This window comes from Notamacropus eugenii, chromosome 6 (genome assembly GCF_028372415.1).
Source record: "Notamacropus eugenii isolate mMacEug1 chromosome 6, mMacEug1.pri_v2, whole genome shotgun sequence".
Classification (NCBI taxonomy): Eukaryota; Metazoa; Chordata; class Mammalia; order Diprotodontia; family Macropodidae; genus Notamacropus; species Notamacropus eugenii.
In genome coordinates this window covers 231881560-231896341 of record NC_092877.1, presented here as the reverse complement: position 1 = coordinate 231896341, position 14782 = coordinate 231881560, and the positions used below count along the sequence as shown (strand labels likewise).

Sequence of the window (14782 nt, the reverse complement as noted above, 5' to 3'; positions counted from 1 at the left end):
CCTATTCTTCTTCTCTTTATTCTTAATTAATTTTAAATTTTTCTTCCAAAAGTGAGTGGCTGACTATCTAGCTCCTGGCTTAGGAGTAACTCCCATATAAGTAATGTATTTTTATATTTATTAAAACATAATCAATTGTATTTTATAATATCATTCAGTGACCAACATGTCCAGGGCCTCATTACTACAATTAAGGACCTGCCAAGGATTGCATGTCTCTTGTGTAACCTTTAGGAATCAAGAATTATTCACATAAAGAATATAGTACATCCCACCCTGAGACATTATGGTGGGACTTCAGTGGAAGTACAAATTAATATTTGACACCCACTATAACATACCAAATAAATTTATGACAACACTATATAAAATTATTAAGAGTAACAATTCATTCTACACACAAAAAATACACATATATTTAAAAATTACTATTTCTTTCCCTATTTAAAACAAAAATATTGGACCACATATCACAGTGATTTTCTTCTCTTAAATTTACATGATAAAGAATTCAAGGGAAAATAAAATAAGTGATCTGAAATAAATTATCCCCTTCTATAAATACTCACCTTTACCATGGTAGCAAAAGCTTGTGTGATATTATATTCTTCAATAATGTAATTGATAACTCGCCAAAGGGCAACTCCAGCATCATTATGCCCATCAATTACATCATCTGTATTAAGAATGAAAACAAAACCTATTCTAAGAAGAAAAAGGGTGAATGAATTTAACTTTATGTAACACCATAATGTTTTAAATAACAAAATATATTTGGAGGAACAAAAGGTCAAGAATTTCAATGGAAATAAGAACTAAAAAGTATGAAGGAAAGGAGTCTAGTAGTACCAGATCCCAAACTAATATAAAAAAGCTGTAATGATCAAAATTATTTAATTCTGGTTAAGAAATAGAGAGGCTTATCATTGGAACAGATTACAGACACAATATACAGAAACTTGCATTTGATAAACTCAAAGACATTACTGGGATAAAACCCCACTATTTGACAAAACTACTAGGAAAACTATAAAAGAACCTGGCAGAAATTAGGTATAGATCAATATCTCACACCATACAATAAAATAAGCTCCAAATGGATACATGACAGACATAAAGGGTAACATCATAAACAAATTAGAGGCTCAAGCAATAAATTATCTTTTTAGGTCTTTGGACAGAGAAACAATTAATTACCAAGTAAGAGATAATAGAAGGTAAAACAGACAATTTTAATAATATAAAATTAAAATTTTTGCATAATCAAAACCAATGCATCAGAAGATAAGTATATAACTGGGCAAAAACCTTTGTTTTTTATAATTATACTTTAACATTCATTTTCTAAAAATTTGAGTTCCCAATGTTCTTTCCTCTTCCAATTCCTCTTTTACTTGTTGAAAAGATCAGCAATATCATATCAATGACACTTGTGAAATCCTGCAAAACATATTTTGTATAAGCCATGTTGCAAGAAAAATAAAATAAAGTAAGTATGCCTCAATCTCTACTCCGAATTCAATAGTTCTTTCTCTGGTGGTGGATAGTATTTTTTTCTGTGAGTCCTTTGGAATTGTCTTGGATCATTGTGTGGATCAGAGGAGCTAAGTCTTTCACAGTAGATCATCATTACAATATTGCTATTATTGTGTACAGTGTTGTCCTGGCTCTGTCACTTCACTTCGTGTCAGTTCATATAAATCTTCTCAAGTGTTTTGAAACCTTTGTCCCCATCATTTCTTTTAGCACAATAGTATTCCATCACAATCGCATTCACCCATTCCCCAATTAATGAGTTTGCCCTCAATTTGCATTTATTGGCTACCACAAAAAGCACTACCATAAATATTTTAGTAGAAATTGGTCCTTTCTCCTCTTCTTTGACCTCTTTGGGATACAGATCTAGTGGTGTTATTGGGGGGTCAAAGGGTATGCACAATTTTACAACTCTTTGAGCACAGATCAGGAGAATAGTGACCACATTCTTCCATGAATCACATGACCTTGGAATCACTGGAAACTTATAAACCCCCAGACCCAGCTGTGAAAACAGCAGTAACAAAAATCACAAAGCTTAGAACAGTGCTTCTTCATTCAGGGAGGCAGAGACCAACTTTGACATAAAGTTCAAAGTCAAAAAACAGGCCAGAAAAATAAGCAATCAACCAAAAAAAAGAACCTGACTTTAAAAAGCTACTAAGTTGACTAGGAAGACCAACAAATTCTCAAGTAAGCAATGAAGTCAACATAGCTACAAGGCAAAGCCTCAAAGAAAAATGCAAATTGAGCACAAACTCAACATAAATTTCTGGAAGAGCTAAAAAAAGAGCAAATAAAAAATATTTTGAAATTCAAGTAAGAGTGGTAAAGGAAAAATTGGGAAAAGAAATGAGAGTGATACAGGAAGAATATGGAAACAGAATTAACAGCTTAGTAAAAAAAGGCACAAAAATACTGAAGAAAATACCTTTAAAAACAAAATATGGCTGTAGAGCAAAATAAGTATGAAAACTCTCTGAAGAAAAGAATTCTTTAAGAAGAGCTGGCCAAATCTGGGGCCGGGGGAAGAAAATACAAAGCTCATTAAAGAAAATAATTCCTTAAAAATGAAAATTTGGCAAGTGAATTCTAATGACTCCATGAGTCATTAAGAAACAATAACACAAAGTCAAAAGAATGAAAAAATAGAAAATGTAAAATACCTCATCAGAAAAACACGTGACCTACAAAATAGATTGAGGAGAGATAGTTTAAGAATTATTGGACTACCTGAAAGCTATGACCACAAAAAGATACTACCATTCATATTTCAAGAAATTATAAAGGAAATCTGCCCCGATATCTTAGAAACAGAGGGCAAAATAGAAATTGAAAGAAGTCGTTGATCCCCTCCTGAATGGGAACTGCCTGAAATGATCCATAAAATGGAAGTGAATAGCAGAATGAATTAGAAACCAGAATCTAATAAAATATTGTATACAAGAAATACCCTTGAAACTGAAAGACGCATATGAATTAAAATAAGGGACTTTAGCAATATCTATTATGCTCCAGCTCAAGGTCTAAAAATAGGCCTAATTAATGTTTATTACAGACACTTTAACTTTTTCCCTTGTATTTTCATTGTATTAGGTAAATAAATGTGAATGTAAAATTGTAAAAGTATTAATTAGGTCTATTTTTGCTTTTGCTTTGTCTGAGATCATGATTGCTATCCCTGCATGCTACACATCTCCTGACAGAGTGTTGATGGGACTCAGTATGCAAAATGAGATGTAGTAGTTGGAAATGGGAAAGAGAAGAAGTTGATTTTTGTTAATTGAAAAAAAAATATAATTTTTAAAGAACACAATAATACAGTTCCTTTTATGTTATCTAAAATGTAGATTTTTTTCCTTTTAATAAAGAATAATCCAAAAGGAAAATCTAGAAGAGAATAACCACAACTATTCTGAGTAGAATCTCAGAGAAGAAAATGACTTAGCTACAAGGACTATGAGTACAAAAAAAGAAATCAAGTAAAAAATTATAAATGTAATGAAAGCTATGGAGGAAAGGCTTGGAAGGAGAATTAGTAGCTTAGAACAAAGAAGATAAATTTTATTGAAGAGAGATTCTCTAAAAATTAGAATGGGCCAAACAGAAATGAATGATTCCATGAGATTACAAGAAATTTTAGGAGAAAATCAGAAAATTTAAAAAATGAAGAAAAATAAAGTATCTCCTATCAAAAACAACTGTCCATGAAAATGTACCCAAAATTTATAACTCATTATCTTTCCTTCTAACCTTTCACCCTGTGCAAACTACCCTGCTACTGTCAAAGATACCACCATTCTTTCAGTTACCCAGGTTCACAACATCATTGCTATGCTTAACTCTGCTGTCACACATTCACTTAGCATATGCAATTTGTTGCCAAGTCTTGTTTATGCCTTCAAAGTATTTCTTAAATATGCCTTCTTTTCTTAACTCAAATAGTCACTAACCTAATGCATACCCTCCCTAGATCATATTTTGGACTCTTGAAATAGCCTTCTGTTTGTTCTACCTGTCTAAAGTCTTATCCCACTCAAATCCATCCTACCCTTAGTTGCCAAAGCAATTTTCTAAAAGTCCTGCCTGATCATGTCATTCCATCCCTTCACTTAATAGATGTTAGTGGTTATTTATTACTTGGATCCTTCGTAACTTTTCAGTCTTCTTACATATTATGACTTCACAAATTCTACAGTACAGTGACACTGGCATTCTTACTGTTCCTTGAATGTGACACATTATCCCCTAACTTTGTGCTTTTTCTCTGGCTACCCTTCATGTCTAGGATGTTCTTCCTCCTTGTCACAACATACTGGCTTCCTTCAAGACTCAGCCAAACTCCCGCCTTTCCCACTTACCCCTCCCTCTTGTTTACACTGCTATTATTATCTAGCTATTACCTACTATTGACAGAGAAGTGGACTGAAGAATACAAAATGAGATATTTTTCTGAACATGTCAAATATAGGAAATTCTTTTGCTTGGTCTTTCAAAAATTAATTTTTTAAGGAAATTTAATTGTGCATATCTTGTATTTACAATTTGTTGCATGTTTTCTCTACCTTTATGATGTGAACTCCTTGAGGTCAATGACCATATTTTTGCCTTTTGTTAAATTCCACATGCTTAGAATAGTACCTGACACACAGGAAGACAGTAATAAATGCTTTCTGATTAAAAGATGAGATAATCTAAGAATTAGAATAAAAGAAATTCGTGATTTTTGAAAAGGCTGGATTCAATATTTCAAAAAGTCTTAAACGAAAACTGTCCATATCTAAACCAAAAGACAAAGTGAAAGAGAATCCATGATCAACTTCTGAAAAAAATTCCAAACTGAAAAATCCCAGGAACGTCATAGCCAAAATTCTGAACTTCTTTGTGAAAGAAAATATTTTAAACAACCAGAAATAAGAAGTTTAAATACAATAAACCACAGTCAATGTGAAATAACTTCTTGTAGTTAACACTCTTTAGGAGATGAGAGCTGCGAAGAAAATCTTCCAAAAGCAAATGGTAGAGGCTTATAAGCAAGAATAACTTACTTTGCAACTTGGTTTAATCTGATGGGGCAAACTGACCTTCAGTGGAATAGATTTTTACATATGTCTAATGAAAAGACCAGAACTCAGTAGAAAATTTAAAAAATTCAAACAAAAGAGGCAAGTGAAACCAGAAAGGTAAATACATTTGAATAAATGAAAATGGCTATTTCATGATGAAAAACTTTTATTTTTAAGAAGCAAAGAAGAATGAAGTACCTCCTCAAAACGTTTATGCCTTCAAGGTTCAAAGACAGATTAAGATGAGAGGAGATCAAAGTACATGGGAGTGGATCAATTTTGGCTTAATGATCATAAAGAGGAAAGCAAAGGAGGAAAAAAGGAAGATAGAAAGTACTATTTCTCATAATGTGAGAAAAAAGAGCATGCAAAGTGGAGGAAGGTGGGGCATCAGATGCTGCATGAACCTCATTCTTGTTGGAATTGTTCAAAGACAGGTTGAACAGACAAGCTTATACAAACATGATGAATTTGCAAGAAACATATTAATTAAACCCAAGAGAGAAACCAGTGGGAATAGGAAGAATGGGGAAGGGGTTTAAGAGGGACAGTGGTATAAAGGCAAGAACAGTCATGAGAAAAATAAATTTCAGCTCCGGAGGGTGGATAATAAAAGACACATTAAAAAGGAAAAATCGAGGGGGTGGAGCCAAGATGGCAGAGTAAAAGCAGGGACTTCCTTGAGTTCTCCTCCAAATACCTGTAAAAAATGACTCTGAACAAATTCTAGAGTTACAGAACCAAAAAAATAATAGAGTGAAAAAAACCCCCAGCCCAAGGTAGCCGGGAAAGCCAAGAGGAGGGTTCTGTCACACCAGTCAGTGAGAAGAGCTCAGTCGGAAGTGAAGCACAGTCCAGTGTGGGCTGCACCAGCACCAACAGGCTGGAGTGGGCCTCAGAGGACTGAATCACTGGCAGCTGCAGCAGTTTCCAGACTTCCAGAACAATGAGGAGAATGCTAATCTAGATAGCTTGAAGTCTACTCGTTCCAAACACACAATCCCTTCACTTGGCTTTTCCCAGGCTTTGGGGATTGATTCCAAAGTCCTGACAAGGAACCTGATAAGGTTTGGGAAGAGAGTTGAGGAAAGAAGGACTGCTTGCTTTTGCAACATTTCACGCATCATGTGAGATGCTCACCAAGTGCACTCAGCAGTGATGTCACAGAGTCACTAACAAAAATAGAAATGGGACTCGATTTAACAAATTAATGCAAGAGATGTTATCATGAAATGCCTCCTCCTGTGCCAACAACTACAAAGCCAGACGAAGCTGACCAAGAACGTTCCTCTGCTTATGGCCATGGAGGATGAGGAGCCTTCACCCAAGACACTATCTTGAATAAGGGGATATTCCTTATCTAAGTATTTCATGGACATACACTACATTACATCATGCTAATGGTAAAGGAAACACAGATATCCTGGGTTGTAATTTCAATTGATACTTTGTCAGCTGTCTTGTATTATTGTATTTACAACCTATTCAATCAAGAAAATTCCTTTTTCATACTATGGTTAAGCACATATGGAGATCATAAATCTGACACAGAAATACTGAATTGGTATTGCTCTAAAATGTATATGACTTCTCATTCTTTTTATCAAACGGTCAGAATTAAAGCTCTAGTTCCATGTATAAATGTGTCCAGCTAGATTTAAGGGAATAAACAATATGAATTATATATCAAAAAAAGGAAAAACAGAAATTAAAAATCAATTGTTGGGATCTGGATGAAGGGAAGCGAAAAGAGGCAGTAGAACCAAAGAAGCATATTGCTCCAATTAAAGATCACCATCACCAATCACAAATCTATTTTACCACCGTAATCTTCCTTTTAAAGAGAGGAAATGGAATAAAGATGGGCAAAGAGAAGGAAAAGAACAAGAGGATATGATGGAGGTAAAAAAAAATATAGACTCATCTATAATGTGATAAAATATAATAGAATGAATTAGGGGAAGCAGAATCCAATAATGTAGTGTTTATAACAAACATACTTAAAACATAATGACTCATGAAGTTAAAATAAGAGATTGTGCATCAGGTGAACTAAAAAGTAAGAGTGACATGTATGACATCACACAAGGAAACAGTAAAAATTGTCACAACTAAAAGATCAACAGGGAAATACATTATGCTATAGACAATAAAAACATTTTTATATACGTGTGTATATATATGCATATATGTATGCATGTATATATATTCACCACATGGAAAATATCTAAATACTCAGAGCAAAATTTAACTGAATCACAGGGAAAAAAAGATAGAAAAACTATAATAGTTGGGTTTCTTGATGGCAACTCCTTTCAAATCTAGACAAAGCTACTAGAAAGATAAAGAAAGATGCTAAGGGCTGAACGGAATTTTGGACAAAGTAGATATGATAGACCTCTTACTATTACTGAGTGAAAACCTAGAGGATTATGCATATTTCTGTTATGTTTGATACTTTAATAAATATCAGCCATGATCTATTCTAGGGTATAAAAATCTATATGTAGTTATACACATATACAACAATATAAATTGATTAGTAAACAAAAATTACATAAATCACCTGATTATTAAATAGATTTCAGGAAAAGATTTTGAGAAAATACCAATTTTTGTTAAAAACACTGAAAACTATGGGAGTAAATATCATAGATATTATCTACATGAAACCGAGTCAGAATTATTTGTAATGGAGAAATTCTACAGGACTTTCCAATAAGAGTAGGAGTAGAGGAAGGATGTCCATTAGCACTACTATTATTTGCTACAGTTTTAGAAATTCTAGGTATGGTAACAAGGAAAGAAAAAGAAAATGAGAGAATAAGCCCCATGAAAAAGGTAAAGTTTATTGCTTTCTGTAGAAGAGCGCATTTCCTTAGAGAACCTTAGAGATACAACTAAAATCAGTGGAAAGAGTAACTTAAGCAAATTAGGATGTAAAATAAAACAACATAACTCACTGGCATTTTTATAAATTACCAACAAAAATCAGGGAAAGAGAGAGAGAGAGACAGAGACAAAGAGAGACAGAGACAGAGAGAGACAGAGACAGAGAGAGAGAGACAGAGAACTGGCATCAAAGTCAGGGAATCCTGGGCAGAATTCAAGAACTACCTTTTTTTTTTTGGTAGTTAAGCAAAAGAAATTCCTCCATTGCCAGGTCAAAAAAAGGCCTCTCCCTACACCCCGAGGCCACCACCTCTCTGCTACACCTCCTTGGCCCTCCCCTACTTTCTCCCTATTTTCCCTGACCTAGGAAATGAGGGAGTTTTCTGGGTCCATGAAAGTCCTACCGACTCTGGACAAGTTGCTTAGCCTTCAGGGGCCTAGGCTGCTGTCTGAGCCTTTACTTCAGGCTGGCACAACACACGGCCCTCAGGCCAAAAGACTTCTGGCAGCTGGAGAAAAGAGTAGCGTTGCCGTGTGCACGTTCCTGTTTATCATGCAGCCTGCAGGAATCAATCTCCATCAGCCTATCTCTAGTCTACCCTGTCAGGTGTGCATGTCCAGTCTAAGCTGTGGCACTGCTGTATTTCTGTGTGGATAGATGAAATCCCCTCCTAAAGACATTACCGGTCTGTGCCAAATTAAATCAGCAGGAACAACAACCACAAAATAAAACTATAAGCTTTAGAAAACAGCTACTGGAAGGTATCATTAAACACAGGCTGTGATCAGTCGCAGGACCACTGTGATGATTATTGCTCACATACCAGTCAGTCACCTAAGGAAGACTGAACACCTGTGAACAAAACAAGAGCCCAATCAGGGGGTAGGACGTAGCAGATGAAAGAGTTGGGAGATAGGATCACATTTCTATTCCAAAGGGAAGGCATCAAAATTAGCAGTATTAACTTCATTTCAGAATGCTGAGAGGTAGAAAGCATATATGTGTGTATATGTATATATATATATATATATATATATATATATATATATATATATATATATAGAGAGAGAGAGAGAGAGAGAGAGAGAGAGAGAGAGAGAGAGAGAGAGAGAGACATAGAGACATAGAGAGATATAGATACAGATATATATTTATGTTTTCACTGACCACATGGTACCTGGAAGAATAAGAAGAGTTATTTAAGAATGTGAGCTATTTGTTTACTTATAAGAGAAATTCAAAACTTTAGCTAGATAGGAAGAAAGATTAAATAAACACTGAAACTTTCTGACTTCTAACCTAATGGTAAGATAACATCTCAGTCTTAAAGAATTATATCTAAGGGTAATCTTTAAGGAAACATTTCATTAAAAAGGTCAATTTAGTGTTGAAAATTTGAATTTACCTTAGAGGGATTCTATATTGATAGAAGAATTCAGCAATTTTTACAAAACCTGCTGTAACTTCTTGACCAGGATCAATTAAAAAAACCTAAAAGCAAAACACAATTTAGTAATTAAAATTATCTTTTATTTTTAAATATCCTCCATTACCCTTGCAAAATTTAAAATTAGTGTGGTTTTCTTTAGATGAAATTATTAACTATAGTTCTCCATTAATGTAAACATTTTGAAAAAAGGAGCTATCAAACTATCTTAGTTTGTGTAATTGTTTTCAAAACGCAGTAGTAAGTAGAAATCAACACCAATGCTACTCGTGGTACTTTTTAGAAGTGTACTAATCTGCTTCATCAACCATGTTCTCTTATCTTCAGCATATATCATCATGTCTATGCTAAACTTCCCAAAGTAATAAACCCGTACTCCTTGCCCTCAAAAAAGCCTAATCAGCTGTGAGATGCCATTTAATTAAAAATGTATGCCATGCCATATGTGAAAATAGCAATCATATCTTACAAATCTCCTTTATTTTCTATTAGTATAGAATTAAAAATCATTCAAATATTTTATATTGCAGTGAAGTATGATAAATCTTTTAAAATGGATAGAAAAATAAATATCTTAGTATGATACTTGGTGAGAGTAGAAGAAAAACAGATTTACTGCTCTATAAGCCCCACACTAAGAGTCAGGATGCCCTGCATCTTTGAATTAAAAACAAGGCCAACCGAACCACAAGACTGAGTTTAAGTCTTTGTTTTTCATGTTGGTTGTTGAATATCCAAGAGAAATGTTAAGCACTTTATACAATAAGTTTACTGATGAGCAGCCATATTTACAGAAGAAGACAATCAAATCAATTATTCTATTTACTGCTTTTGGAGAAGAAAATACAAACAAGAAAATAGAGTTGTTTTTTCCTGGAATCTTCAGGGATTCTTTCAAGTTCAGAAGTGCTGCTCTACGGTTAGTGGGCATTTGGCTCCCCAGGCCTTGGCTCTAGCTGTAATCGCACTTTGCATTAGGGTTCAGTACTGTTCAGTTGCTCCATTCCTTAAGGGAAATGGATTGTATCTCATGCACCCTGTGGTCATGTTGATTTGGGAGGGGGAGGAAGGAAAGAGTGGCTAATTCACCGCAGAGTTGTCATCTTTGCTTAGATTTTAAACCACAGGTTTGGGAATTTCTAAGTGGTAAAGTTAGTTTCTCTTACCTTACCCCTTAGAGGATATTAACATCCTCTAGCCAGCTGATACCCCCTCCCCTCCAATTCTAAAGCCTCCTGATGACAACGTCACAGATCTCCCTAATTCAGATCTGTTAGCAGGCACATTTTCTCTAAGGATATATGTTAAGGTTTTGTTGTTCAAATTTCAGTTGCACAGAAACAAACTTCATTCATAACATTTTTTGTTATGAAACTGCCCCTAAAATAGTTTCACCTAAAAATTATGTTTTATGGAACTAAACAACAGATGGGTATGTTTATAATTCAGGCAGTTTATGTAAAACATTTAGATATTGTATAATAGGAATCAACACCTTGTACATAATACATGGGTGAATGCTCAGATGTACCACTCTAGACACTATTCTTGAATTTCCAGGTGGCCGTACCTACTGCCTATTCCACCCCTGCTTTCTTTAGTATAGAAAGTGTGTCACTTTGAAGCTTGGGTTGTGATAACTCAAAACACTCTGGTAAATAATTTCCATATCCCAGTTTCTCTATGGTTTGCTTAGTCTAGCACGACATTTTCAAAAGGCAGCTATTTCTTTGAAATCTATATACTCTGTTAGAGTATGAAATGACTTTTAAGATTTAACAGCTTACCAGGTTATAAAAATTACGCCTAATTGAAGGTACATTTCCAGGGAATATTGGTTCCAAAAGTTCCTGGCAACTCGTTGGCCACGTGGTATATATATCATCTTGTTCTAAATTATTCACCCACTAGAAAAGAAACCAGTAATTTATAAAAGTATGATTAATATTTGGAAAATATTAATAGGGAAATAAAGCTAGGAAGTGAAAGATGGAATAAGCCAGTATTTTTTATAGCATGTATACATTTCCTTGTATTCATTTTGTAATTTGCTTTGAAATGAACATTTGGTGCGCTGTCTACTATCATTTCAGCTTTGTGCAGAGTTACTTCTATGATAAAGTAGGTACGCTGTGGTCTTACACAACTTGTATACAAATACATATTTTTCTGAGGTTCTTGCTAGTGAGAACTTTACAGACAGATCTTAGATTCATAGTACTGGAAAAGACTGTAGAGACAGCAGTAACAACAACAACAATAGTGGGCATTTATTAAGCATTTTAAGGTTTGAAAAATACTTGACATACTTTCTCGTTTGATATAATCCTGTAAGTGATTATTATTACTAGCGCTATTTTATGGATGAGGAAACTGAGGCTTAGGGAATGTAAGTGATCTGCTTCAGGTTTTATGATTATAAAGTGTTTATGGGTCTTCCTAACTTTCACTCTGACATTCAGTTCAGGATGCGATGCTGCCATCTACTCTTACTGCCACATTTATACAGGAGAAGAAACTGAAACCCAGAGAAGTAACTTGGACAAGTTCATAGTGAGTACTGGTAGCAAACTCAAAGTATTCTCATCAGAAGACCTGATATAATATGAATCAAATTATGCAAGGGATAATTTAGAGATTTAGACAAAAGGAGAATAAAATTCACACAACATAACAAAAAGTAGAAAATATCAAGAGAAACAACAAAAAAGTTGAGAAGGAATCTTGATATCAGACCTCAAAATTCATTATAAAATAGCTATTAATATGAGCTAGTAATGAAAAAAAACCTTAAAAAGGAAAAATAGACTACTTCAGATAGACAAAATTTAGGAGCACAGTCTTTGTCCTTTCTATCATTCCATAATTCCAAAATTAAAGAGTTGCCACTTCTATCTCCCTTAAAGAGTTGCCATTTTTATACACCCAATTGTGAGAACTCATTTCAATAATAAAGTAGTCATGGTTAGTGTTGATCCCTCCAATTAAAGTCTTAGGTGAAGCCCCCAGACACTGAGTATTTCTACCTTCCAGTCTGGTCCACCATGTTGCAACAAATCCTAATTACATGAGTGTGGCACAATAGAGTTGAACAGAAACATGGCTTAATGGTATACAGTCTTTGACCATAACAAGGAATATAAAATACAATAAAACAATGACTATATCTATATCTAGAATATGTATCCTTTCCCAGATCCAGGCTACCCACAACTAGTCTGTTGATACAACCCTAAACCAGGTGTATCTAGACATAGATCTAATGTCTAGACTCAGCTGCTGTCACTTGGAGATGAAATAATTCTCAAGGATAGAATTAGCAGCTTTACCTTTTATAACCTTCACTAGCTCAGGGAAACTTGACTGTTTCAGAGTCCTCTCTTGCTCTAAGTCCTGGCCATTTGGATGTTCTAGGTCTAGTCAGTTCCTCTTCCTGCTACTTTTCAGCTCACAGTTCTTTAATTCAGGGAGCACAGTAAATGTCTCTCCATAGGGAACAATTTGCCCAGATTTCCCAGTCCAGTGCAGTAGTCAGACATGCACAGGTGCCTTACAACCATTACCCTATGTTCCCATTTCCTGGTCACTGAACAATCTTACAATTATATAATTTTCATCTGGGTTCTTCAAGCACTTATCCACTTTTACAAGCTTTATGGGTGGAGTTGAGCTGAGCTCCTTCCTCCTCCCCTCTCTGTGTGAAGCAGAATGAGGAAAGAGTTACATATGGCATATGCCTTCCATGATGTTATTTATCAGAGAACTGTTTGAGAGTTTTCTCTCTGGGTCCATTTTTCAAGGAATCTTTTATGATGTGAATATATAATGAATTTTCCTTGTTGGCTTTTTACTAGGTGTTAAATTTGTTTTTCTTGATAGTCATTGACTTTCCAGGAAGGTTCTGCGATGAACTTACTCTTTCTACCTCAGAATTAGGGTCAGAGTTCACTGCATTTCAGACTTCCCTCCACCACTTTTATATCTATCAATTTGGGGAACTGTTGCCAGGTGAACAGGGACCAAAGAAATTGCTTCATTATTCACAAAAAGTCATTTCTTTCACCCAGTCATATGGCCCCAAGTACCACATTCCTGTAAACTTTACTTTGGTTTCATATGGCAGCTTTCCTTAGTAACGTAACATGAAAATAACTAGTTCACTTTAGGATCATACTACAGTAGATACATAGCAAACAGACTATCAAAACTGGTATAATAGATCCCAAAACTTCTCTGGTTTTCTGGGTGGGTATACAGGCTTTCTTATGACAGGTTTTCTCTCCTCTGTACCCTTCCTCTCCTCCAGTCTACAATATCTTTTCTGGAATCCTCTATAGCTAGAAACTTCCATGACCCCTTCACTGACTAGTCTTTAGTACCTCTCCATCCGTTATATTGGAAATGAGGAAACAATCCAAATATCTGCATAATTCCACCCCTCCCCCCGCCCACTACAAAATTAATGTTTCTTGCCTGTATCACTGAGCTGTCCTGTGTTATGAGAATACTTATCAAGGAATTCCCACTCTAAATTGAGAAGAACAATACTTGCCTATCTGTGTGATGGGTGTTGAGGATGTTTTCTTGTTAGATCACTGTCCCCCTTTCCTCCTCTTGCTGTGATCCTACCATCATCATACTTGAGGTCTAGATATTACCTTCTTTAAACCTGAGAAGTATTTTTGTATACTTGTCTTTTCAGTGACTGAAGTCTGGACTTATCTTCTCCCCTCTATTTGTGTCTCTCTCTCTCTGATGACCATGATGCAAACATGTTTTGCCATGAAATGCTGCCTCTTTGCACCATAACCCCATGGTTCTAAAAGTCTGAAATGTGGCTTTGAAATTTCCACTGTGTAAGTTAAAATGTACTTATATCAAGGGGCCTATTCCTTCTACGGATGGTTTCAAAGTCCTCAAGCATCTAGACTAGGACAGGTTGATTAAGTCAGATTGTACTCTGAAATTTAGGAAAAGAGATTTCAAAAAGCTCAGGCAAAAGTCTATATAGCCCCATGGACAAAGATTTTAAGAAGGATAATATTTCTCTGGAGGATTGTGAAAAAACAAAATTCTTATCATGTAATAATTGAAATGATCATTATAAAGAACAAAAGGCATAGGTATCAAAAGAAAAGCATATCACAGAAAGATTTCCAATTAGTTTAGAGTTTAAAAAAAAATAGATTTTGCATGAACAAAAAAATCAAGCCAGCTTAAAAATGTGGAAAGTTGATTAGATGAAAAAATTTGCTTCAATTATCTCTGATAAAGGTCTGATATCTAAGATGTATAGGAAAATAAAACAAAAAAAATATAAGTATTGCAAATATATGAGCA

General features: G+C 34.8%; 1 protein-coding gene across 7 annotated transcripts in view; it reads right to left on the bottom strand.

Annotated features, from left to right (window-relative positions):
* The window catches only part of UGGT2 (UDP-glucose glycoprotein glucosyltransferase 2), a 245734-nt gene that overhangs the window by 127442 nt on the left and 103510 nt on the right, over positions 1 to 14782 (bottom strand). For all 7 annotated transcript variants that reach the window (XR_011969897.1, XM_072622097.1, XM_072622098.1 and 4 more), the window contains 3 exons: positions 11230 to 11349; positions 9401 to 9486; positions 570 to 705 (listed from right to left, as the gene is read on the bottom strand). Coding sequence is in view for 6 of the 7 variants with exons in the window: in XM_072622097.1 (XP_072478198.1) it covers positions 570 to 705; positions 9401 to 9486; positions 11230 to 11349 (342 nt within the window). In the remaining variant the exon portion in view is untranslated. The remainder of the gene's footprint in view (positions 1 to 569; positions 706 to 9400; positions 9487 to 11229; positions 11350 to 14782) is intronic.